This window comes from Oncorhynchus tshawytscha, linkage group LG07 (genome assembly GCF_018296145.1).
Source record: "Oncorhynchus tshawytscha isolate Ot180627B linkage group LG07, Otsh_v2.0, whole genome shotgun sequence".
NCBI lineage: Eukaryota > Metazoa > Chordata > Actinopteri > Salmoniformes > Salmonidae > Oncorhynchus > Oncorhynchus tshawytscha.
Window position 1 is genome coordinate 18591296 of NC_056435.1, and position 23845 is coordinate 18615140.

Below are 23845 nucleotides of genomic sequence, written 5' to 3' on the forward strand. Positions count from 1 at the left end.
GGAGATTATAACAGAACATGGCCAAGATGCTCAAATGTTCATGAATGACTAGCATGGTCAAATAATAATAATCACAGTAGTCGTCGAGGGTGCAGCAAGTCAGCACCTCAGGAGAAAATGTCAATTGGCTTTTCATAGCCGATCATTAAGAGTATCTCTACAGCTCCTGCTGTATCTAGAGAGTTGAAAAACGCAGGTCTGGGACAGGTAGCACGTCCGGTGAACAGGTCAGGGTTCCATATCCGCAGGCAGGACCAAATCGAAAAGATATGTAGGTGCAAGCCCATATAATGCTTTGTAAGTTAGCAGTAAAACCTTGAAATCAGCCCTTGCCCAGGAAGCCAGTGTAGGGAGGCTAGCACTGGAGTAATATGATCACATTTTTTGGTTCTAGTCAGGAGTATAGCAGCTGTATATAGCACTAACTGAAGTGCATTTAGTGCTTTATCCGGGTAACCGGAAAGTAGAGCATTGCAGTAGTCTAACCTAGAAGTAACAAAAGCATGGATTCATTTTTCTGCATCATTTTTGGACAGAAAGTTTCTAATTTTTGCAATGTTACGTAGATGGAAAAAAGCTATCCTTGAAAGAGTCTTGATATGTTCGTCAAAAGAGATCAGGGTCCAGAGTAACGCTGAGGTCCTTCACAGTTTTATTTGAGACGACTGTACAACCATCAAGATTAATTGTCAGATTCAACAGAAGATCTCTTTGTTTCTTGGGAAGCATCTCTGTTTTGTCCGTGTTTAAAAGTAGAAAGTTTACAGCCATCCACTTCCTTATGTCTGAAACACAGGCTTCTAGCGAGGGCAATTTTGGGGCTTCACCATGTTTCATTGAAATGTACAGCTGTGTGTCATCCGCATAGCAGTGAAAGTTAACATTATGTTTTCGAATAACATCCCCAAGAGGTAAAATGAATAGGGAAAACAATAGTGGTCCTAAAACGGAACCTTGAGGAACATCGACATTTACAGTTGATTTGTCAGGACAAACCATTCACAGAGACAAACGGATATCTTTCAGACAGATAAGATCTAAACCATGCCAAAAATTGTCCGTGTAGACCAATTTGGGTTTCCAATCTCTCCAAAAGAATGTGGTGATCGATAGTTTCAAAAGCAGCACTAAGGTCTAGGAGCACGAGGACAGATGCAGAGCCTCGGTCTGACACAGTTAAAAGGTAATTACCACCTTCACAAGTGCAGTCTCAGTGCTATGGTGGGGTCTAAAACCAGACGGAAGCATTTCGTATACATTGTTTGTCTTCAGGAAGGCAGTGAGTTGCTGCGCAACAGCCTTTTCTACACTTTTTGAGAGAAACGGAAGATTCAATATAGGCGGATAGTTTTTTATATTTTCTGGGTCAAGGTTTGTTTTTTTCAAGATAGGCTTTATTACTGCCACTTTTTAGTGAGTATGGTACCCATCCGGTGGATAGAGAGCCGTTTATTATGTACTATATCTCTTGACACAATGATGAAAATAAACCTTCAAGCTGCATACTGTACCATATTCCAACTAAACTACTGAAAGAGCTGCTTCCTGTGTTTGGCCCTCCTATGTTGAACTAAAACACTTGAGTGTCTCTCTTGATGCTAGGTCCTGGCAGAGTTGTGCAGACTCAGGACAACTGAGCTTTGGAGGAATACGCAGATTTAAAGAGGAGTCCGTAATTTGCTTTCTAATGATCATGATCTATTCCTCGAGGAAGTTCATGAATTTATTACTGCTGAAGTGAAAGCCATCCTCTCTTGGGGAATGCTGCTTTATAGTTAGCTTTGCGACAGTATCAAAAAGACATTTCAGATTGTTCTTATTTTCCTCAATTAAGTTGGAAAAATAGGATGATCGAGCAGCAATGAGGGATTTTCGATACTGTACGGTACTGTCTTTCCAAGCTAGTCAGAAGACTTCCAGTTTGGTGTGGCGCCATTTTCGTTCCAATTTCTGGAAGCTTTCTTCAGAGCTCGGGTATTTTCTGTATCCCGGGGAGCTAGTTTCTTATGACAAATGTTTTTAGTTTTTAGGGGTGCAACTGCATCTAGGGTATTGCGCAATGTAAATTGAGTACCTCAGTTAGGTGGTTAACTGATTTTTGTCCTCTGACGTCCTTGGGTAGGCAGAGGGAGTCTGGAAGGGCATCAAGGAATCTTTGGGTTGTCTGAGAATTCATAGCATGACTTTTGATGCTCCTTGGTTGAGGTCTGAGCAAATTATTTGTTGCGATTGCAAGCGTAATAAAATGGTGGTCCGATAGTCCAGGTTTATGAGGAAAAACATTAAGATCCATAACATTTATTCCATGGGACAAAACTAGGTCCAGAGTATGACTGTGACAGTGAGTAGGTCCAGAGACATGTTGGACAAAACCCACTGAGTTGATGATGGCTCCGAAAGCCTTTTGGAGTGGGTCTGTGGACTTTTCCGTGTGAATATTAAATTCACAAAAAATTTAAATATTATCTGCTATGACTACCCTCTGGTAAAAAGTGTATGATGGCTGGATGATTCGTTTTAAGTCTAATACTGCGGGTAATGGAGTCGCCAATGACTAGGGCTTTCAATTTGTCAGAGCTAATGGTGGGAAGCTTCGGCGTCTCAGACCCCGTAACGGGAGGAGTAGAGACCAGAGAAGGCTCGGTCTCAGACTCCGACTTGCTGCTTAATGGGGAAAACCGGTTGAAAGTTTCTGCTGGCTTAATGAGCGACACCGGTTGAGCATTCCTACAGCATTTCCCTCCAGAAGCCATGAGAAAGTTGTCTGGCTGCGGGGACCGTGCGGTGGATTTGTACTAATTATACTATCTGTACTTACTGCTGGCACAGACGCTGTTTCATCCTTTCCTATACTGAAATTACCCTTGCCTTACGATTGCTTGCAGCACAGCTATCCTCGCCGTAAGGCAATCGTTCTCCTGTATATTAGGAGTACAGCGACTGCAATTAGAAGGATTCACGTTAATGTTACTACTTAGCTTCGGCTGTTGGAAGTCCTGACGAACCATGTCCAGATAAAGCATCCGGAGTGAACAAGTTGAATGAAAAAAAGTTGAGTGAGGGAAAAACTAAAAATATAAACGTAATTAAAAAGTAAAAACCGTAAAGTTGTCAGGTAGCAAGGTAAGGTTGGCAACAAAACGCACAGCAACACGTAAACAAGTCTGGTGTGTCTTTGCGTAAACCCGCCTACTCGAATGACCCTGCTGTCCCAGAGGTGGAGAGGAAGTTAGTCACTTGCAAGCTGCTAACATGACAGCCACCAGAAACAAACACAGAGAAGACAAAGCCAACAAGCTAGCTAACTTGTTTGCAGATGTGAGCAGCGCTGGAGCGGAGCGAGTAGCCGAGCGTGCCCAATTTGACTGGAGAGAGATTATTTACTTAAAAATCATACAATGTGATTTTCTGGATCTTTGTTTTAGATTCTGTCTCTCACAGTTGAAGTGTACCTATGATAAAACTTGAATGAATATCCAGCGTGGTCAGCAAAGTAAACAATAGCTCATCTGCATGACATATTGGTGGACGTTGGGCCATCAAGTAATAGGATTATTACATTAGCATGACACATTACACTGGTTACAGCACAACACCACATCCTATGTATGTAAAGCTTGCTGTTGTGACATGTGGTAGTAATGTCTTTCCACCTGTCACGCCCTGGTCTTAGTATTTTGTGTTTATATATTTATTTGGTCAGGCCAGGGTGTGACATGGGTTTATTTTGTGTTGTGTTTTTGTATTGGGGTTTTAGTAGGTATTGGGATTCTGGCTGAGTAGGGTTGTCTAGTAAAGTCTATGGCTGCCTGAGGCGGTTCTCAATCAGAGTCAGGTGATTATCGTTGTCTCTGATTGGGAACCATATTTAGGTAGCCCGGGTTTCACTGTGTGTTTGTGGGTGATTGTTCCTGTCTCTGTGTTTGTTGTCACAAGATAGGCTGTATAGGTTTTCACGTTCCGTTTGTTGTTTTGTATATTTAAGTTATTTCATGTTTGTTCATTTTCATTAAAGAACATGAGTAACCACCATGCTGCATTTTGGTCCGCTTCTCTTTCAATGGAAGAAAGCCGTTACAGAATCACCCACCACAACTGGACCAAGCAGCGTGGTGACAGGCAGCGACAGCAACAGCAGCGAAAAGAGGAATGGACATGGAAGGACGTTATGGACAGCAAAGTCGTATAGAGTATACGACTTGGGAGGAAATAGACAGGTGGGCGGTCGACCCAGAGAGAGTGCCGGAGCCCGCCTGGGATTCGCTGGAGCAGTGCGAAGAGGGCTATAGGAGAATGGAGTTGAAGAGACAAGCACGGCGGCGCAGAAGGAAGCCCAAGAGTCAGCCCCAAAAATTTCTTGGGGGGCTCAGGGAGAGTGCGGCAGAGTCAGGGTTCAAACCTGAGCCAACTCCTCCTGTTTATCATGAGGAGCAGCGATCACAGGACTTCTGGACGTGGGAGGAGATATTGGACGGAAAAGGACCCTGGACACAGCCTGGAGAATATCGCTGCCCCAAAGAAGAACTGGGGACGGCGAAAGCGGAAAGGCGCTGGTATGAAGAGGCAGCATGGCGACGCGGATGGAAGCCCGAGAGTCCGCCCCAAAAATGTATTGGGGGCTCAGGGAGAGTGTGGCAGAGTCAGGGTTCAGACCTGAGCCAACTCCCCTGTTTATCGTAAGGAGCCAAGGAGGAGACCAGAACCAGAGCCGGTGTTGGAGGTGAGTGAAGCAGAGACTGTGAAGGAGTTAATCGGGAAAGTGGAGGAGAGAGTTATGAGGGAGTTGCTAGTTTGGTGCTTTAGGTATGATATTCGTCCGACGGAGCGTGTCGGGGATTTGATGGCACCTGGGTCAGTGCTCCATACTCGTCCTGAGGTGCGTGTTAGTCGGCTGGTGAAGAGTGTGCCAGCCTCACGCACTAGGCCTCCTGTGTACCTACCTAGCCTTGCATGTCCTGTGCCAGTCCTGCTCTCAGGCTCTCCAGTACACCTTCACGGTCCGGTCCATCCTGTGCCACCTTCACACACCAGTTCTCCGGTGGCAGCTCCCCGCACCAGGCTTCCTGTGCGTGTCCTCGGTTCAGTACCACCAGTGCCAGCACCACGCACCAGGCCTTCAGTGCGCCTCGCCTGTTCAGCGCTGTCAGAGCCTTTCTCCTCTCCAGCGCTGTCGGAGTCTCCCGCCTGTTTAGCGCTGTTAGAGCCTTCCTCCTCTCCAACGCTGTCGGAGTCTCCCGCCTGTTTAGCGCTGCCAGAGCCTTCCTTCTCTCCAGCGCTGCCGGAGTCTCCTGCCTGTTCAATGCAGCCAGAGCTGCTAGTCTGCATGGAGCAGCCAGAGCTGCCTGTCTGCATGGAGCAGCCAGAGCTGCCTGTCTGCATGGAGCAGCTAGAGCCGCCAGTCAGCCAGGATCTTCCAGATCTGCCAGTCAGCCAGGATCCGCCAGTCAGCCATGATCTTCCAGATCCGCCAGTCAGCCAGGATCCACCAGTCAGCCAGGATCTTCCAGATCCGCCAGTCAGCCAGGATCCACCAGTCAGCCAGGATCTTCCAGATCCGCCAGTCAGCCAGGATCCACCAGTCAGCCAGGATCTTCCAGACCCGCCAGTCAGCCAGGATCCGCCAGTCAGCCAGGATCCTCCAGATCCGCCATCCAGCCAGGATCTTCCAGATCCGCCAGTCAGCCAGGATCCACCAGTCAGCCAGGATCTTCCAGATCCGCCATTCAGCCAGGATCCACCATTCAGCCAGGATCCGCCAGTCAGCCAGGATCCGCCAGTCAGCCATGATCTTCCAGATCCACCAGTCAGCCAGGATCCGCCAGTCAGCCATGATCCTCCAGATCCGCCAGTCAGCCAGGATCTGCCAGTCAGCCAGGATCCGCCAGTTAGCCAGGATCTGCCAGAGCCTACTACCTGCCTGAGTTTCCTCTCAATACTGGGCTTCCTCTCGGTACTAGGCATCCTCTCAGTGCTGAGCTTCCCCTCAGTGCTGAGCTTCCCTTCAGTCCCGAGCTACCCCTCAGTCCCGAGCTACCCCTCAGTCCCGAGCTACCCCTCAGTCCCGAGCTACCCCTCAGTCCCGAGCTTCTCCTCAGTCCCGAGCTTCCCCTCAGTCCCGAGCTTCTACCTCAGTCCAGTGGGGTCCTTGGTGAGGGTTATTAGGCCAAGGTCGGCGGCGAGGGTCGCCAATCAAAGGACGCGTTACAGGGGGACTAAGACTTGGTTGGAGTGGGGTCCACGCCCCGAGCCGGAGCCACCACCGTGGACAGACGCCCACCCGGACCCTCCCTATGGGTTTTAGTGTGCGGCCGGGAGTCCGCACCTTGGGGGGTTCTGTCACGCGCTGGTCTTAGTATTTTGTGTTTATATATTTATTTGGTCAGGCCAGGGTGTGACATGGGTTTATTTTGTGTTGTGTTTTTGTATTGGGGTTTTAGTAGGTATTGGGATTGTGGCTGATTAGGGTTGTCTAGTAAAGTCTATGGCTGCCTGAGGCGGTTCTCAATCAGAGTCAGGTGATTATCGTTGTCTCTGATTGGGAACCATATTTAGGTAGCCCGGGTTTCACTGTGTGTTTGTGGGTGATTGTTCCTGTCTCTGTGTTTGTTGCCACAAGATGGGCTGTATAGGTTTTCACGTTCCGTTTGTTGTTTTGTATATTTAAGTTATTTCATGTTTGTTCATTTTCATTAAAGAACATGAGTAACCACCACGCTGCATTTTGGTCCGCTTCTCTTTCAACGGAAGAAAGCCGTTACACCACCCCACATTTGGCTGTAATCAACAGAACATTGATGGTGATTCACAACCCTGGAGAGCATTGAAGAAGATGAGGTGGTTGAATTCATAAACGGTGTGAACGTCGTCGCTGTAATGTACGCTTTTTCCATTAATAATATATTATCAAATCAAAATAGTTTATTTGGCATACGCACAGGAAACAGTGGTGTATACGGGAATATTACATTGCAATGTACCATGTATGATTGAAGTAACAATTTGTTTCATGATTTCCTATGTCAGCCTATAATGCACAGGATAGTTTGGACCTGTTGGATGGAGGAAACAGCCATAGATGACGAACAGCCTAACCCTTCAGCTACATGCATCGCCATCATTGTGTCAATGTGATGTCCAACCTGCTACACCAGAAACCTACTAAATCAACTTTATTTCTCCTTATTTCAATTCACAAGATAGAATGAACGCACGTGTGTGCCATTGATTTTATTTGACCATTTAAAATACTTTACGAAGCCACACCAGGCAACCAATATTAATACCAAATTGCAGAGGATTATATACACAAAAAGTCATTGTGGTCCTCTATTGGTAGGCAAGTGGCTGCAGGGCCAAACACGTGACATGGGCACTCTGTGCATGATTGAATCTATGGCACAATGTCCACATTTAGATCTATACGGAAAAAATTTGCATATATAAACATCAAATAAATACCTCCACTAGCGCAGATTGGCTTTACATGTTACACATCTCAACATTAACCAAGCCTTGCAGTGGTATTTGAACCTAAGACTGGCAGAAGCAGTTTTTATCTCAGCCAGGAGTTTATTCCACTCTACCAGTCGTATTTCAAAAACTTGTTCTGGCCAGTATCAATCTTGAATCGACATGGCACAAAATCTTTGGCACTGCCTCTCGTTGCGTAGGAATGACAGTCCCTAACAGTAGTGATATACAGTAGTTCTTTAGATACTGGGGGACTGTACCAGGCATAATTGACCCTGTTATTAATTGATAGCCACTGTAGTTCACAGAGCTGAGAAGGGCCAACAAGAGTCCGAGGGCAAAGAGCTACTGTACCAGGTAGTGCACACCAGTGGCAGTCAGTGCCGTTTAAGATGAAGAGGACAACAAAAGAATTCCATGAGCATGGCTTTATTTCGATTACAGAATATTGGATGACTCTCATTCATATTCCATTCACTCAGGTCAATGTAACAGTGATAGGTTTAGGTTACGACATGATACTATAATTTTCTCTACAACCATCATGAGGTTGCTAAAACCTGGCCTATGAATGAAAGTTTACAACGTACCATACCAGTCAAAGGTTTGGACACCTACTCAGTCAAGGGTTTTTCTTTATTTTTTACTATTTTCTACATTGTAGAATAATAGTGAAGACATCAAAACTATAAAATAACACATGGAATCATGTACAAATCAAAATATATTTTAGATTCTTCAAAGTAGCCACCCTTTGCCTTGACAGCTTTGCACGCTCTTGGCATTCTCTCGACCAGTTTCACATCCTGTGGCGTACTACATTAGCATAGAATAGCCTCCACGATATGCAACTTTTCAGGGAAGTTAGGAACCAAAATACACAGGCAGTTAGGAAAGCAAAGGCTAGCTTTTTCAAACAGAAATTTGCATCCTGTGCACAAACTCCAAAAAGTTCTGGGACACTGTAAAGTCCATGGCGAATAAGATCACCTCCTCCCAGCTGCCCACTGCACTGAGGCTAGGAAACACTGTCAACACCGATAAATCCGTACTAATGGAGAATTTCAATAAGCATTTTTCTACGGCTGGTCATGCTTTCCACCTGGCTACCCCTACCCCGGTCAACAGCCCTGCAACCCCCCACAGCAACTTGCCCAAGCCTCCCCCATTTCTCCTTCACCCAAATTCAGATAGCTGATGTTCTAAAAGAGCTGCAAAATCTGGACCCCTTACAAATCAGCCGGGCTAGACAATCTGGACCCTCTCCTTATAAAATGATCTGCCAAAATTGTTTCAACCCCTATCGTCTGAGATCCCCAAAGATTGGAAAGCTGCTGCGGGCATCCCCCTCTTCAAAGGGGGAGACACTCTAGACCCAAACTGCTACAGACATATATCTATCCTACCCTTGAAAGCCAAGTTAACAAACAGATCCCTGACCATTATAACACCTCACGCCCGTTATAAATCCTTCTTCCTTTAGTGTTTGGGACTGGAATGTCTGTGTGGGCCTTCCTTATGGAACTCTAACATGCAATAAATAGACTTTGGGACATTATATTTCATCAGCCAAAATGGTGGTAACAATGATAGATGGAATATGAAAAGGAATGTCGATTTTGTTATTTAATTAAAAGTTAAATGAAGACACTATAACGAAAACATTAACTTAAAGCGTTTTCATAATGTGTATGTGATGTTTACATACTTTATGTTGTGTAGAAAATATACAGATGAAGGAGAATGTTTTGGTGACAATATGACTGTGATTTTAGTTGTCTAAACAAGATCATAGCCATTTACAATACCTCGAAACTAGCTACGCCCCAGGTAACCCAGAGAGTGTGTCATAAAGACGGGAACGCCTCTCTACCCTGGGGTATAAAGCATGTGAGTTAAGAATTTACATACCAGACTAAGTTGACCACGCAGTGCAGGCAAGGTTTACAAGTAGTCGCGACCCCGAAACGCAACACGAGGTTGAAGAGGACAAAGGAACCTCTTAATAATGAATGCTACAGTATCTAAGAATGTGAATTCAAGAAGGACCAACTGGTTATTCTCTTCAAGTCATCGGTTGTCTACACAGCCCTCTTGCCCAAGCTGGGAGCGTCGACATGGCTGATTAGCCTCCCAAGAAGACCATTCTCACAGAACGAGTGCAAGGGAACAAACCACCAAGAGAAAGGACATTGTGACATCGTGTGTACAATCAGAGACTTACACCCGGCCAAACCAGGGTGTCGGCCAGGGCGTCAGCCAAACCTATCCCACTAAGCGGAACTCGGTCTATGACGAGATACCCAACGGAGACCACCACATAAATACATGCATTATAATTCTAACCCATAGGAGTGACAGTTTGGGGCATGGTATTAGGGCTAAACTAGGCATAGTTTACAAATGTATCCAAGTGTGCTTTTCTCTCATACTCTCTCTCTTTAAATCTGTGTCATATTGTGTTGGTCAACTAGGGACCTGTTGCCATTTGTATTAAGTTCTAACCAATAACCTAGACTGTCTGTGTATGTGTATCTTATGTTATCATTTAGCTTATTAGTAAATAATCAATTACATTTGTGTGGTTTGTGCAGATTTACGAATTATGTGACGTTCAGAATAGAGGTCGACCGATTAATCGGAATGGCCGATTTAATTAGGGCCGATTTCAAGTTTTCATAACAATCGGAAATTGGTATTTTTGGACTCCGATTTTGCTGTTTTATTATTATTATTATTATTATTTTACACCTTTATTTTTAACTAGGCAAGTCAGTTAAGAACACATTCTTATTTTCAATGACGGCCTAGGAACGGTGGGTTAACTGCCTTGTTCAGGGGCAGAAAGACAGATTTTTTACCTTGTCAGCTCTGGGATTCAATCTTGCAACCTTACAGTTAACTAGTCCAACGCTCTAACCACCTGCCTCTCATTGCACTCCACGAGGGGCCTGCCTGTTATGAAAATGCAGTAGAAGCCAAGGTAAGTTGCTAGCTAGCATTAAACTTATCTTATAAAAAAACAATCTATCAATCATAATCACTAGTTAACTACACATGGTTGATGATACTACTAGTTTATCTAGCATGTCCTGCGTTGCATATAATCGATGCAACGCAGGGGGATGATTTAACAAAAACGCATTTGCAAAAAAAGCTCAATCGTTGCACGACTGTACCTAACCATAAACACCAATGCCTTTCTTAAAATCAATGCACAGAAGTATATATTTTTAAACCTGCATGTTTAGCTAAATGAAATCCAGGTTAGCAGGCAATATTAACCAGGTGAAATTGTGTCACTTCTCTTGCGTTCCTTGCACGCAGAGTCAGGGTATGTGCAACAGTTTGGGCAGCCTGGCTCATTGCGAACTAATTTGTCAGAATTTTACGTAATTATATTTAGACTTATGGATGCCACCCGTTAGATAAAATACCGAACGGTTCCGTACTTCACTGAAATAATAAACGTTTTGTTTTCGAAATGATAGTTTCCGGATTTGACCATATTAATGACCAAAGGCTCGTATTTCTGTGTGTTATTATGTTATAATTAAGTCTATGATTTGATATTTGATAGAGCAGTCTGACTGAGCGATGGTAGGCAGCAGCAGGCTCGCAAGCATTCATTTAAACAGCACTTTTGTGCGTTTTGCCAGCAGCTCTTCGCAAGCACAGCGCTGTTTATGACTTCAAGCCTATCAACTCCCGAGATTAGGCTGGTGTAACCGATGTGAAATGGATAGCTAGTTAGCGGGGTGCGCGCTAACAGCGTTTCAAACGTCACTTGCTCTGAGACTTGGAGTGGTTGTTCCCCTTGCTCTGCAAGTGCCACGGCTTTTGTGGAGCGATGGGTAACGCTGCTTCGAGTGTGGCTGTTGTCGATGTGTTCCTGGTTCGAGCCCAGGTAGGGGCGAGGAGAGGGACGGAAGCTATACTGTTACACTGGCAATACTAAAGTGTGCCTATAAGAACATCCAATAGTCAAAGGTATATGAAATACAAATGGTATAGAGAGAAATAGTCCTATAAATACTATATTAACTACAACCTAAAACCTCTTACCTTGGAATATTGAAGTCTCATGTTAAAAGGAACCACCAACTTTCATATGTTCTCATGTTCTGAGCAAGGAACTTAAACATGATCTTTTTTACATGGCACATATTGCAATTTTACTTTCTTCTCCAACACTTTGTTTCTGCATTATTTAATCCAAATTGAAAATGTTTCATTATTTATGAGGCTAAATTGATTTTTATTGATGTATTATATTAAGTTAAAATAAGTTTTCATTCAGTATTGTTGTAATTGTCATTATTACAAATACATATAAAAAATTGCCCGATTAATCGCTATCGGCTTTTTTGGGTCCTCCAATTTTTTTATTTTATTTTACTTGGCAAGTCAGTTAAGAACAAATTCTTATTTTCAATGACGGCCTATGAACAGTGGGTTAACTGCCTGTTCAGGGGCAGAACGACAGATTTGTACCTTGTCAGCTCGGGAATATGAACTTGCAACCTTTCGGTTACTGGTCCAACGCTCTAACCACTAGGTTACCACTAGACAATGTCATGCATATTTTGTATTTTTTTGTAGGGGCGCCCACAACCTGCGCATTCCCGCTTTAAGTTCAACGGCATCATAAACTTTACCCAGTACCAGGACATTTTAGCCAAAAACCTGGTTGCTTCTGTAGGTGAGGCATTGAAAGGTATTGAAAACGGGGGTGCCAATAATTTTGACCTCTCTTTTTCAGAGAAAAAAATATATCTTGTTAATCAAAATCTCTTTCTCTAAGCCTTAGAGTCTAAGGTATTGTTAGTATAAAATAATTTTCACATTTTTTGGAGCATACAATATACAGTAGCTCAGTATTTTTAATATAGTTTTTGCTCACCATTATCAACGGTTCCAATTATTTTTTACCTGACTGTTAGTTTCATACAATCATCAAATAAAGGTGACATTCTGTTCTGTCGCCTGCATATGACACATTTGATCTCAAATCGAAACTGCTGGATTTTTTATTTTATCCTCACTGTTCAAATACATATGGATGGGAGTGTACATAAAATTGCAAAACGTAGAGAATATGGTGCCATTTGGGATGCAAACGGAAATGCTTGGCCATGCGTGACACTGAGGTTTGTTGCAGGTGGGACCCTCTCCCCCTGTTCCGCAGACCACCCAGGCTCTGATTGGCTGGCGCTCAGCAGTGCCCGAGCTGCAGCTGGAGCGCTACGGAAAGGTCAAGTGTGGGAAGAAGAGCTTATTGAAGGAGCTTGGCTGGGCTTTCGACGCCTGCATATGAGGAACTCCCCCGCCGCCCTTGCTGCTCAATATATGACTTTCCCTTATACTCTGCTCTTGTTTGTCTTTGTGTCCCTCTGTCGAGGTTCTTGCTCCCTCCTTTTTTGTCTCAAATTCTCTAAAGTCCTCTGATAGTAGCACAGTCAGCTAAAACAAATTGGGATTTGATTTAACTCAACATTGATTAATACTCAATCAATACACAATTTTAATCTGATTTTATTTACTTCTGTCTCTCTCACACTTCATTTTAACACATATTGCATACTATATCCAACAAAATTAGCGCAATGGGTACTTGATATTGCTGCTCCAATGAAAATCACTTTATTATTAATAGGATATTATGTTCTTTCATTCTATATTCAATGGTGCTGTATTCCCACAAGTGTCATGTATTAGTTAAGGGGCAATCTGCAGTTCAAACAAGCTTATATTTTGGGTTCTGGTTGGGTACGACAGACGAACTAAGCTCGTGATGCATAATAAGTCATGTTTGTCAAGAATCATTGACCATATATCATGAATTTGAAGTCCAAAATGGATGTAGCAATCGCAGATTGCCATTTAAGGGCTGACATTTTTGTTGAAAAGATGTTGCTACAAAGTGTATATGAATTAGTGCATATTTATTTAGATGCATTTTTAGGAGGGTATAAACATTTTAATTTCAAACAATGTTTGTTCTATTTGCTAACTTTGGTATAATTTTTCAATGGCAGTAGTTGACCAAGTAATATCAATGTGCCCTATCTTGCAATTGTTTGTGTCACTTTCATAATATATTTATTTCTTTATTTGCACAGTGTATTTGGAAGAATTTACATTAAAAACCTGGGTAGCAATATTTTACATGACATAGCAAAATGTTATTACATAGTAATAATCTAAGATTTACTTTTTTGGTGGATTCATTAAATCAAGCATCACTTGACACCATTTATCAGCTGTGTTAAATGATTACCAAGTACCAGAAAGTACTCATAATGTCCTACAAAATACCAGGTAGGCCTAAATACCAATGAAAACAGCAGAGCAAAATAAAGTGCAATCAAAAGATTTGTTGAGCAGATTCATTCTGGCAAATGTCTTACCCATCAGGGCAACACATATGGCGATGTCACACTGAGCTTTTAATGCAAAGCTACAGCTGCACTGACATTTAAACAGACATGCTTTTTCTCTTTATTGCAATTTATTAATTCTACCTAAGGGCACAACGCATTACACACATTCCACATGTGGCCATCTACTATTATGAAGCTGTCTGGAATACAAGTCACACAGCTGTCTAACAGTAGAGGGGGATGTAATAATGACAATTATGTTGGATAAATGTCTGCTATTATTACTGAATATAGCTAGTCTGACTCAATGAATCTAGATAAAGCTAAGGAGACTACTGATATTCTATTAGAAAAGTGTGACTTTACTGTGAATGTTATATAAATTGAGGACAACTGAAAACATGTTTGTATTCTGACTATTATTTCACCATTGAGTAACATTGGGTACATATGCATACAATGCCAAAAACATTGTTCAAGATAGTATGATAGAATGGTTGTTGGTACATGTGCTATGATGTATTGGCAATTTGGCACACAGACAGTGCTCTACTTTTAGCCTGACCACGCGGTGACTCTTCCTCTCAAACGTTCCCCCCAGTCTGCTAAACTGATGTGTCAGACAGACTCACTAGTGGGCCTGTCCCTGCACTGACCTATCTATACAACACGCATGCCATGTACCATCTCTCCCTGCGACCCTTACCCTGAGTTAAAAAGCCACAGACCCTAGTCTCTCACGTAACAACACAGACAGGCACTAAGGGGTTAGCCACAGGTCCATACATTTTCAAAGGAATAACTTGAATTTGGAAGACAACATTTATTTTTTTAAATGTCAAAAGGTTTTGTAATTCCAGTCATATTCTTTTGTGTATGTATGTGTTTGTTACTCAGCCCTGTACCTTGAGACTAATGCCCCATATAGAGTAATTGAATGCAGGTCACCTCATATTCAGATTATTTGTATTATAATTGTTGTTTCTTATCTAGGCTTGCCATAACAAAAGGGTTGAATACTTATTGACTCAATAGTTAATGACTAAAAAAATGTGGCACATGTCTCCATCAAGTGGATGTACAGAAGCAGAAGTCATGATGGTACAGTATATTCTACCAGGGGCACCCCCTTTAAATAAAATGTGTTTACAATGTGTTTATTCTGTTCCGCTTTGTTTTTAATATTCTAAACTCTTCTAGACGCTTGACACATAAGTAGGTGGTTACATATAGTGTCTTCAGAAAGTATTCACAGCCCTTGACTTTTTCCACATTTTGTTGTGGTACAGCCTGAATTTAAAATGGTTTAAATTAAGATTTTGTGTCACTGGCCTACACACAATAGTTATTAATTGCACTTTAGATGGTGTATCAATGCACCCACCCAGTCACTACAAAGATACAGACGTCCTTCCTAACTCAGTTGCTGGAGAAGAAGGAAACCCCTCAGAGATTTCACCTTGAGGCCAATGGTGACTTTAAAACAGTTACAGAGTTTAATGGCTGTGATATTAGCAAACTGTGGATGGATAAACAATATTGTAGTTACTACACAATAATAACCTAATTGACAGAGTGAAAATGAAGGTAGCCTGTAGAGAATACAGATATTCCAAAACATTCATCCTTGCAACAAGGCACCAAAGTAATAAAGTAACAAAGTAACAAAGTAATGCTTGTAATCATTAAGGATTGGGGAGCTTTTCAGGATAAAAAAGAAACGGAATAGAGTTAAGCACAGGCAAAATCTTAGAGGATAACCTGGTTCAGTGCAAAGCTTTTAGAGACTAAAAACATTTTTTTCTTTATTTTTACTATTTTATACATTGTATAATAATAGTGAAGACATCAAAACTGGAATCATGTAGTAACCCAAAAAGTGTTAAACAAAGTATCCACCCTTTGCCTTGATGACAGCTTTGCACACTACATGATTCCATATGTGTTATTTCATAGTTTTATGTCTTCACTATTATTCTACAATGTAAAAAATGTCAAAATAAAGAAAAACCCTTGAATAAGTAGATGTGTCCAAACTTTTGACTGGTACTGTATGTAAATGAGATATTTCTGTATTTCATTATCAATACATTTGCAAACATTTCCTAAAACATGTTTTCACTTTGTCATTATGGGGTATTGTGTGTAGATGGGTGAGAAGAAAGAAAAACTTTATGAAGGTATTGTATACCTAACACTTTGATACCTCTATCATCAATCTAAATTATATGAATAGGAGCATTCTTTAGTTTTTTTAAAGAAACTATACTGATAGCTGCCATCTTTCTTCCCATCTTTCCAGTTTTGCCTACGAGTAGGATAAGTAACAGAGTGCAACCTCAGCAGAGAAGACAGACAGTCAGGTTCTGAAAGATCCCAAATGGGTAGTGAGTCTGGAAAATGCATTCAGGCATAATACCACATGTAAACTTTGTTTTTTGAAACAGAGAATTTAATTTATCACAATAACAGCAATTACAAGTCGTTTTCAGATGATTCTTTTAAATCTGGACCCTGGAAGTGACCACTGCATTAATGGCCTGCATTTCTCCAGATCTCTCTCTCTCTCTCATTATTTTTTTCTCTCTCTCCGCCACCCCTGCTGTCTCAACCTCTGAATGCTCAGCTATGAAAAGCCAACTGACATTTACTCCTGAGGTGCTGACCTGTTGCACCCTCTATAAGCACTGTGATTATTATTAGACCCTGCTAGTCGTCTATGAACGTCTGATGATCTGGCCTTAATGTCCATATACTCTTATCATCTCCATCCGGTGCAGCCAGATGAGGACTGGCCACGACTCTTGGTTTCTTCCTAGGTTTCTGTCTTTCTATGAGTTTTTCCTAGGCACTGTGCTTCTACATCTGCATTGCAAACTCTGTAGGACAATTGCACTTTGACAACTGCTGATGTAAAAATAGCTTTAGAAAATACAATTGATTGATTGATTTTATTAGAATTTCTTCATTCCTTTCTGCATTATATAAAAAAAACATAAATCAATTAGCATCAAAACCGGTGTTTGTGTGTGTGTCTTTGTACATGTTTGTGTGTCTTTGTACGTATATGTGTGCATGACAGAGGTAGGGAGTGGGCCATGGATAGAGGAGAAAAATAAAGAGGGTCCATGTTAAAACAATAGAGACAGGTTTGAAGTTCACAGTGTTACTGACTGATAGACATAGTTACACTTTTGATACATTGGGAGAGTTGTAGATAGGCCCTGGGCCCGGTTGCATAAAAAATATATATTTTTGGCCAGTAGCAAAACATTTTTATTACGAAGAACACAGATACTATGTCCCAATGCTCTCAAAAAGCAGTATTTCCCTGTTACCAACCTTCATTCCCCTACAGAAAGTCCTTTCAAATCAGTTGTCACTCAGGAGGATGATGACTAAAGGAAGCCATTTCATCGAATCGGGACACAACATTAGAGGGAGTTGAGGAAGGGGAGAGTGTTCCCAAGGCACAAAAGTGGGCAGCATTGTGGGGCATTACTCAGTAGGGGTCACTGAAGGTGTAGTGTGGATGTCCTGCATCCCTGGGGACGGGCTTCCCATCAACTGTGATGGTTGGTACAATGTAGCACCAGCCTTTGTTCAATGCCGTTATACATAGCCCATCTCTAAATAGCCCACCCAATCTACCTACCTCATTCTGAGGTCATCCTGAGGTAGTTGGATGGGCTATGTACAGGTGCAGTGATCTGTGAGCTGCTCTGACAGCTGGTGCTTAAAGCTAGTGAGGGAGATATGAGTCTCCAGCGTCAGTGATTTTTGCAGTTCGTTCCAGTCATTGGCAACAGAGAACTGGAAGGAAAGGCGGCCGAAGGAGGAATTGGCTTTGGGGGTGACCAGTGAAATATACCTGCTGGAGCACGTGCTATGGGTGGGTGCTGCAATGGTGACCAGTGAGCTGAGATAAGGCGGGGCTTTACCTTGCAAATACTTTTATAGATGACATGGAGCCAGTGGGTTTGGCGAAGAATATGAAGCGAGGGCCAGCCAACGAGAGCATACAGGTCGCAGTGGTGGGTAGTATATGGGGCTTTGGTGACAAAATGGATGGCACTGGGATAGACTGCATCCAATTCGCTGAGTAGAATGTTGGAGGCTATTTTGTAAATTACATCGCCAAAGTCAAGGATCGGCAGGATAGTCAGTTTTACGAGGGTGTTTGGCAGCATGAGTGAAGGATGCTTTGCTGTGAAATCAGAAGCTGACTCAAGATTTAATTTTGGATTGGAGATGCTTAATGTGAGTCTGGAAGGAGAGTTTACAGTCTAACCAGACACCTAGGTATTTGTAGTTGTCCACACATTTTAAGTCAGAACCGTCCAGGGTAGTGATGCTGCGCCACGGAATGAGAGTTGTATGGCATTGAAGCTGGTTTGGAGGTTAGTTAACACAGTGTCCAAAGAAGGGCCTGAAGTATACAGAATGGTGTCGAATACGTAGAGGTGGATCAGAGAATCACCAGCAGCAAGAGCGACATCATTGATGTATATAGAGAAAAGAGTCGGCCCAAGGATTGAACCCTGTGGCACCACCATAGAGACTGTCAGAGGTCCAGACAACAGGCACTCCGATTTTACACACAGGTCCCTGTCCCTGCAGTGTCGCAGCCACTCCACCTGAGCCAGGTACGGATGGCTTTCCACCTGAAGTATAGTAGGTTTGATGTTGGCTACGGAGAGCACGTCTGCTGTTGAAGCTGGACAGGCCGATAGCCTTGGTCATGCCCTTCCCCACCAGCTTCTCCATGGTAACCCAAGTCATATTGTAGTTGATGTCGTCGCCTGGCATAGAAAATGTGCTGACTCGTCAGGACACTGTTGTTCAGAGGAGCTAATCAACAACACAACAACAGTAACACAATCACTTCAAACTGAATCTGGAAAGACTGCAAATTAGCTGACATTTTTAAATTTACATTTGTACATTATGCCAGCTGTTTGATGATTTTGACTGGCTGAGAAACACTGCCTGCCTCATGTTCATTACTATGGGACAGCAAGAGATCAAATTTGAATATTGAAACAATGTTGCAATTGTCGGAGAGACAGACAGCAAGGTTTATACAAATCTCCGCTGTTGAAAACTTAATATTAGTCTAAAAGAAATGTGAGATAATGTCTAGATGCTTTTTATAGTGGACATTAAGTTTATAATTTGCCTGGCTGGGCTGATGAGACAGTGGATTGCGCAGTCAGATGGAACAGATTAAATTGGCATTTTAACATCATAGATTTAGCTGGTGGCAACTTGTGGAATAGACACCGACTGGAATGTGTTTTTAACCAATCAGCATTCAGGATTAGACCCACCCATTGTATAATTATAATTATAAACTGGGTGGTTCAATCCCTGAATGCTGATTGGCTGACAGCCGTGGTATATCAAACCATATACCACACGTATGACAAAACATTTATTTTTACTGCTCTAATTATGTTGGCAACCAGTTTATAATAGCAGTAAGGCACCTCGGGGGTTTGTGACCCCTTTGAGCCTTATTGCTTAAATAACCAACATACAAAAAAAACTATTTGGAAAAAGGTATTCATTAGCACCTTATCGCATAATTCTCAACATATCCCTAAAAACAGCAAGTTAAAATGTTTATCTTTGTTTACACTCTGTGTGAACGTTTGTTGGTCTTGTCGCCATGACGACAGGCTAGCTTGACTGGAGCTAACTTTAGCCAAGGTTTGCTTTTATAAATTAAACTATCAAAATGTCATAAATAACAATTATATCATTACACTCTGCTTAACTTGGTGTTTCATATCCTATGCTTTATAACTCACTTACCATGATAATAACGTTTAAAATAATTTGTTTAACTTCTCTCTTCAGTTTTCAGTTGGCTCTCATGCAACTGACTCACAGGCTAGTGCGAGAGCCACTGTAGAGGGAGTGTGTGTGAACAATCAAATCAAATCAAACTTTATTTGTCACATGCGCCGAATACAACAAGTGTAGTCCTTACCGTGAAATGCTTACTTTTACAAGCCCTTAACCAACAAGTGCAGTTCAAGAAGAGTTAAAAAATAATAAAAAGTAACACAATAAAATAACAACAACGAGGCTATCTATATACAGGGGGTACTGGTACCGAGTCAGTGTGCGTGGGTACCTTTAATTGAGGTAATTTGTACATGTAGGTAGGGGTGAAGTGACTATGCATAGATAAGTAACAGCAAGTAGCAGCAGTGTACAAAACAATTGGAGGGGAGGGGGGGTGGGGGTGTCAATGAAAATAGTCTGGTGGCCATTTGATTAATTGTTCAGCAGTCTTATGGCTTGGGGGTAGAAACTGTTAAGGAGCCTTTTGGTCCTAGACTTGGCGCTCCGGTACCGCTTGCTGTGCGGTAGCAGAGAAAACAGTCTTTGACTTGGATGACTGGATTCTCTGACAATTTTATGGGCTTTCCTATGACACTGCCTATTATATAGGTCCTGGATGGCAGGAAGCTTGGCCCCAGTGATGTACTGGGCCGTGAGCACTACCCTCTGTAGCGCCTTACGGTCAGATGACGAGCAGTTGCCATACCAGGCGCTGATGCAACCGGTCAGGATGCTCTCGATGGTGCAACTGTAGCAACTACTAGAGCGAGCAGCTCCCTCTGTGGGCGGAAACAAGCAACACGGAACATGAGCAAGAACGGTACTATTAATACAGAAAGTATTACTATTTCTGTATTAAAACACAAACTATTTCCCCTTTTCTTTGATGTTACAGACAAACTAGGACCAACAATAGTAGCCTGCCTCTGACTTTATCAGAAGCAAGTCCATACTGTTATATAAATTAATCAATATAAAACCAACTGACCTCTTTTGACCTTATTTAATGCATTATACTAGCATTGTACTATGGCAACGCACAATTAATAAAGATGGTACCATAATGATAATTTTTGGTAACATTTATCATAATTGTGCGTTACCATGGTAGAATGTCTAATGCAGGTTAAAACCATGGTATTTCCATGATCCACAACTATACCATGGTATAAAGGAGGCAATACCATGGCAATATTTAGATGCATGGGAGTACCATCATACTTCAAGGCTAAAACCATGGTACATTTCCATGATTCAGACTATACCATGGTATAAATGAAAATATTATAGTAGTATCATGGTATGAATGAAAGTACCATAGTATTACCATGGTACATTTTGGTAAGGGAAGGCATGTACTGCAGAATGAGTATCTGGTTACCGTGGAGATGGCCTGATTCACTGACTAAACCTCTCATAAAAAGAGATTGCATTTATTTTGTGAGAGCAAAATAAAACTTCTACAATCAAGACGGCACAACCAAATTGATTCAGAAGTTAATAACCTTGTTTTAGCTAGCTTTGTTGCCATTGATTGTGCATCCTCCATTGTTTAGATAAGTAGCTGATTGAAACAGTTAACTTTTTCACTTAATTTCAAAGGGGGGATTCACCTTAAAATGTTTTGTGCAACTGACTTAAAGTTAAAAAAGCATTATTTTTATGCAACCTGTGTCACGACTTCCACCGAAGTTGGCTCCCTGTTCGGGTGGTGCTCGGCGGTCGTTGTCACCGTCCTACTAGCCGCTACCGATCCCTTTTTCATTTGTCTGTTGGTTTTTTCTTATTAGTTTCACCTGTGTGTATTTTGGTTTAATTAGCTTCCCTATATATAGTAGTTTGTTTTGTGTGGGATTGTCTTTTGTTACGTGTATACATATTAGGTCGTGGTGTATTTTGTTTTCTATACTGGACACCCTGTGGTTTTGGGTTGTCTGGTATAGTGTCCTGCGCCCTGTATTTTATTGGGCTTATCAGTTTGGTGTGCAATAGTAAAGCACTTTACTCCATTACTCTCTCTCTGCGTCTGATTCCTGCACACACACCTAGTCCCGCGTGACAACCTGTTTTGTGCCCACATTTTTAGCATGTTATTTTGGCATTAATACGTATCCCATATCAGTTTACAAACAATGTAAAAAATATATATCATTTTGTTAATAAAGCCGCATACAAACATGGTCTCTTTATTTTGGTTTCTTGAGTAAGGCAGGTCCAAAATGCAGGTGTTTCAGTGCTTTCTGTGGTAGTGGGGCAAGCCAGAAGAAAATATGTAGCGTTTCGTCGTGATTGGCTCAGTGTTCTGTCACTCATGGGGACACTGCGTCACCACCAAGTCTAAGGGTAGACTTAGACAATTCTAGCCCCTTGCGCGCTGCCATAGAGTTACATTAGAAGTCCATCCAAGAAGGCTCAATGTCATTGCCCACAGATAAAATTACGTCAAATCACGTTATATGCACAGTTGCTTTGATTGGATTGATCATGTCAACATCATACTTTCAAAATCTTAGCTAGCAATCATCATCATGAATCAAGTTGACAATCTACTGACAAATCCTTTTTAATCCTTGTCATGTGAAGATAAATAAGAAAAATTATAGATAAAATGTACTGGTGCTCATCGGCTATTGGACATAAACACAACAAGTTGGAAATCGCAAATTCAACGATGAGTGGTTTGGAAGAAATCAGTGTGTGTGGGCACTGTGTGGGCACTGTCACTGGGATTAATCCCAAATCTGGGATTAAGGGGCTCTTTTCCAAGTTTAAAATCATAAACATTCAACGTTGGCCATGCTGTCAATGAAGCATGATTTGTGCTGTGCTCAAAACAACTTTTAACTCGGAACTGCAAAAACTTGACTTCAGTGAGTTCAAGACAACTGGGAAGTCGGGAATAAACGAGCTCCTGGGAAAATAGGTTTTGAACGGTCATTCGGCCTCTTTCTAGAGCTATGACCTGAAGATCAATGACGTCATCATGATTCGATTTTTTTTCTGAGTTCCCACTTTTTTTGAAAGCACCATAAATCCAGAGAATGACAGATTTTGATGACAGAATTTGCCCACGAAGGACCGCCGAGCCACCTTCCTGTTAAAGTGAGCACAGCACAACAAGGTGCCTGTGCCTCACCCTAATAATTTTGTCTATTTACCCCTCTTAATGTTGTCTACTGTTCTGACTTGATGGTGCACATGTAGCCTATAACCTATTTTAGAGAAGTGTAATCATCACATATTGTTAGAGCTCTCATTGTCTGCTTATATGCCCTCTTTATTCGTCCTATGGTTCTGACTTGGTGTACAAGGAGAACACTGTAAGAACGACCCATGTTCTGAATTCTGTCGCTGTACATTTCAAAAGTGCTAAAAAAATAGTTATATTGACAACGTCCATCCTAGCTCGCCCATTAATGTCTTAATCGAAATTACAGGTAGCCTCTTATCCGCTTGTCATCCCCCTTATGCCATAGTTTGTACATCTCAATTTTCATTAGAAACCACATTTGTTTAAGCAAGTCAACCATATCAGCTATGCTTTTTTTTTTAAAGGCAGTAAATGAGGCTGGATGAACTGTTTCGCTGCCAGACAAAACTCTGCTGATAGCAAGGTGTAGCAGTGGTAAGATGTTGGGACAGCTTTATGTCGGCCCTAACAGTTTGTGGGCACCGTTTGTCGTTATATATATATTCATGTATTGTTTAGTGTTGTGGCTTTGCTGGCATGCATCCCACTTAATATTTGTTGTTATTGCCACATCAAGATTTGCATGCTAAAATCGCTATTGCAACAGGGCCCTGGTCTATAAGCTTTTGTTTCAAATCAAATTTGTCACATATGCCAAATACAACAGGTGTAGACCTTACAGTGAAATTGCTTACATACAAGTCCTTAACCAACAATGCATTAAAAAAAAATAAGTGTTGAGTAAAAAAAAATAGATAAGTAAAACATTTAAAATAAAAGTAACAAATTAGTAATCCATTTGTAATGCAGATGTGTACCCATACTGGCAGATCAGTGATCTTCTTTCTGTTGGAGGAATACTGTGAAGGGATCATTAACATAGGAACATGTGAAACATTTTACTTTTTCACTCTCACTACGTCATTGAACCACGCCCTGGTGACGTGCT

At 41.9% G+C, this 23845-nt stretch overlaps 1 protein-coding gene across 1 annotated transcript in view; it reads left to right on the forward strand.

Annotated features, from left to right (window-relative positions):
- Positions 1-14235, forward strand: part of LOC112255432 (uncharacterized protein C20orf85) — a 41033-nt gene extending 26798 nt beyond the window's left edge. The window contains exon 4 of the mRNA XM_024428418.1: positions 12632-14235. Coding sequence (XP_024284186.1) covers positions 12632-12787 — 156 coding nt within the window. The 3' untranslated portion in view covers positions 12788-14235. The remainder of the gene's footprint in view (positions 1-12631) is intronic.
- Positions 14236-23845: the final 9610 nt, after the last annotated feature.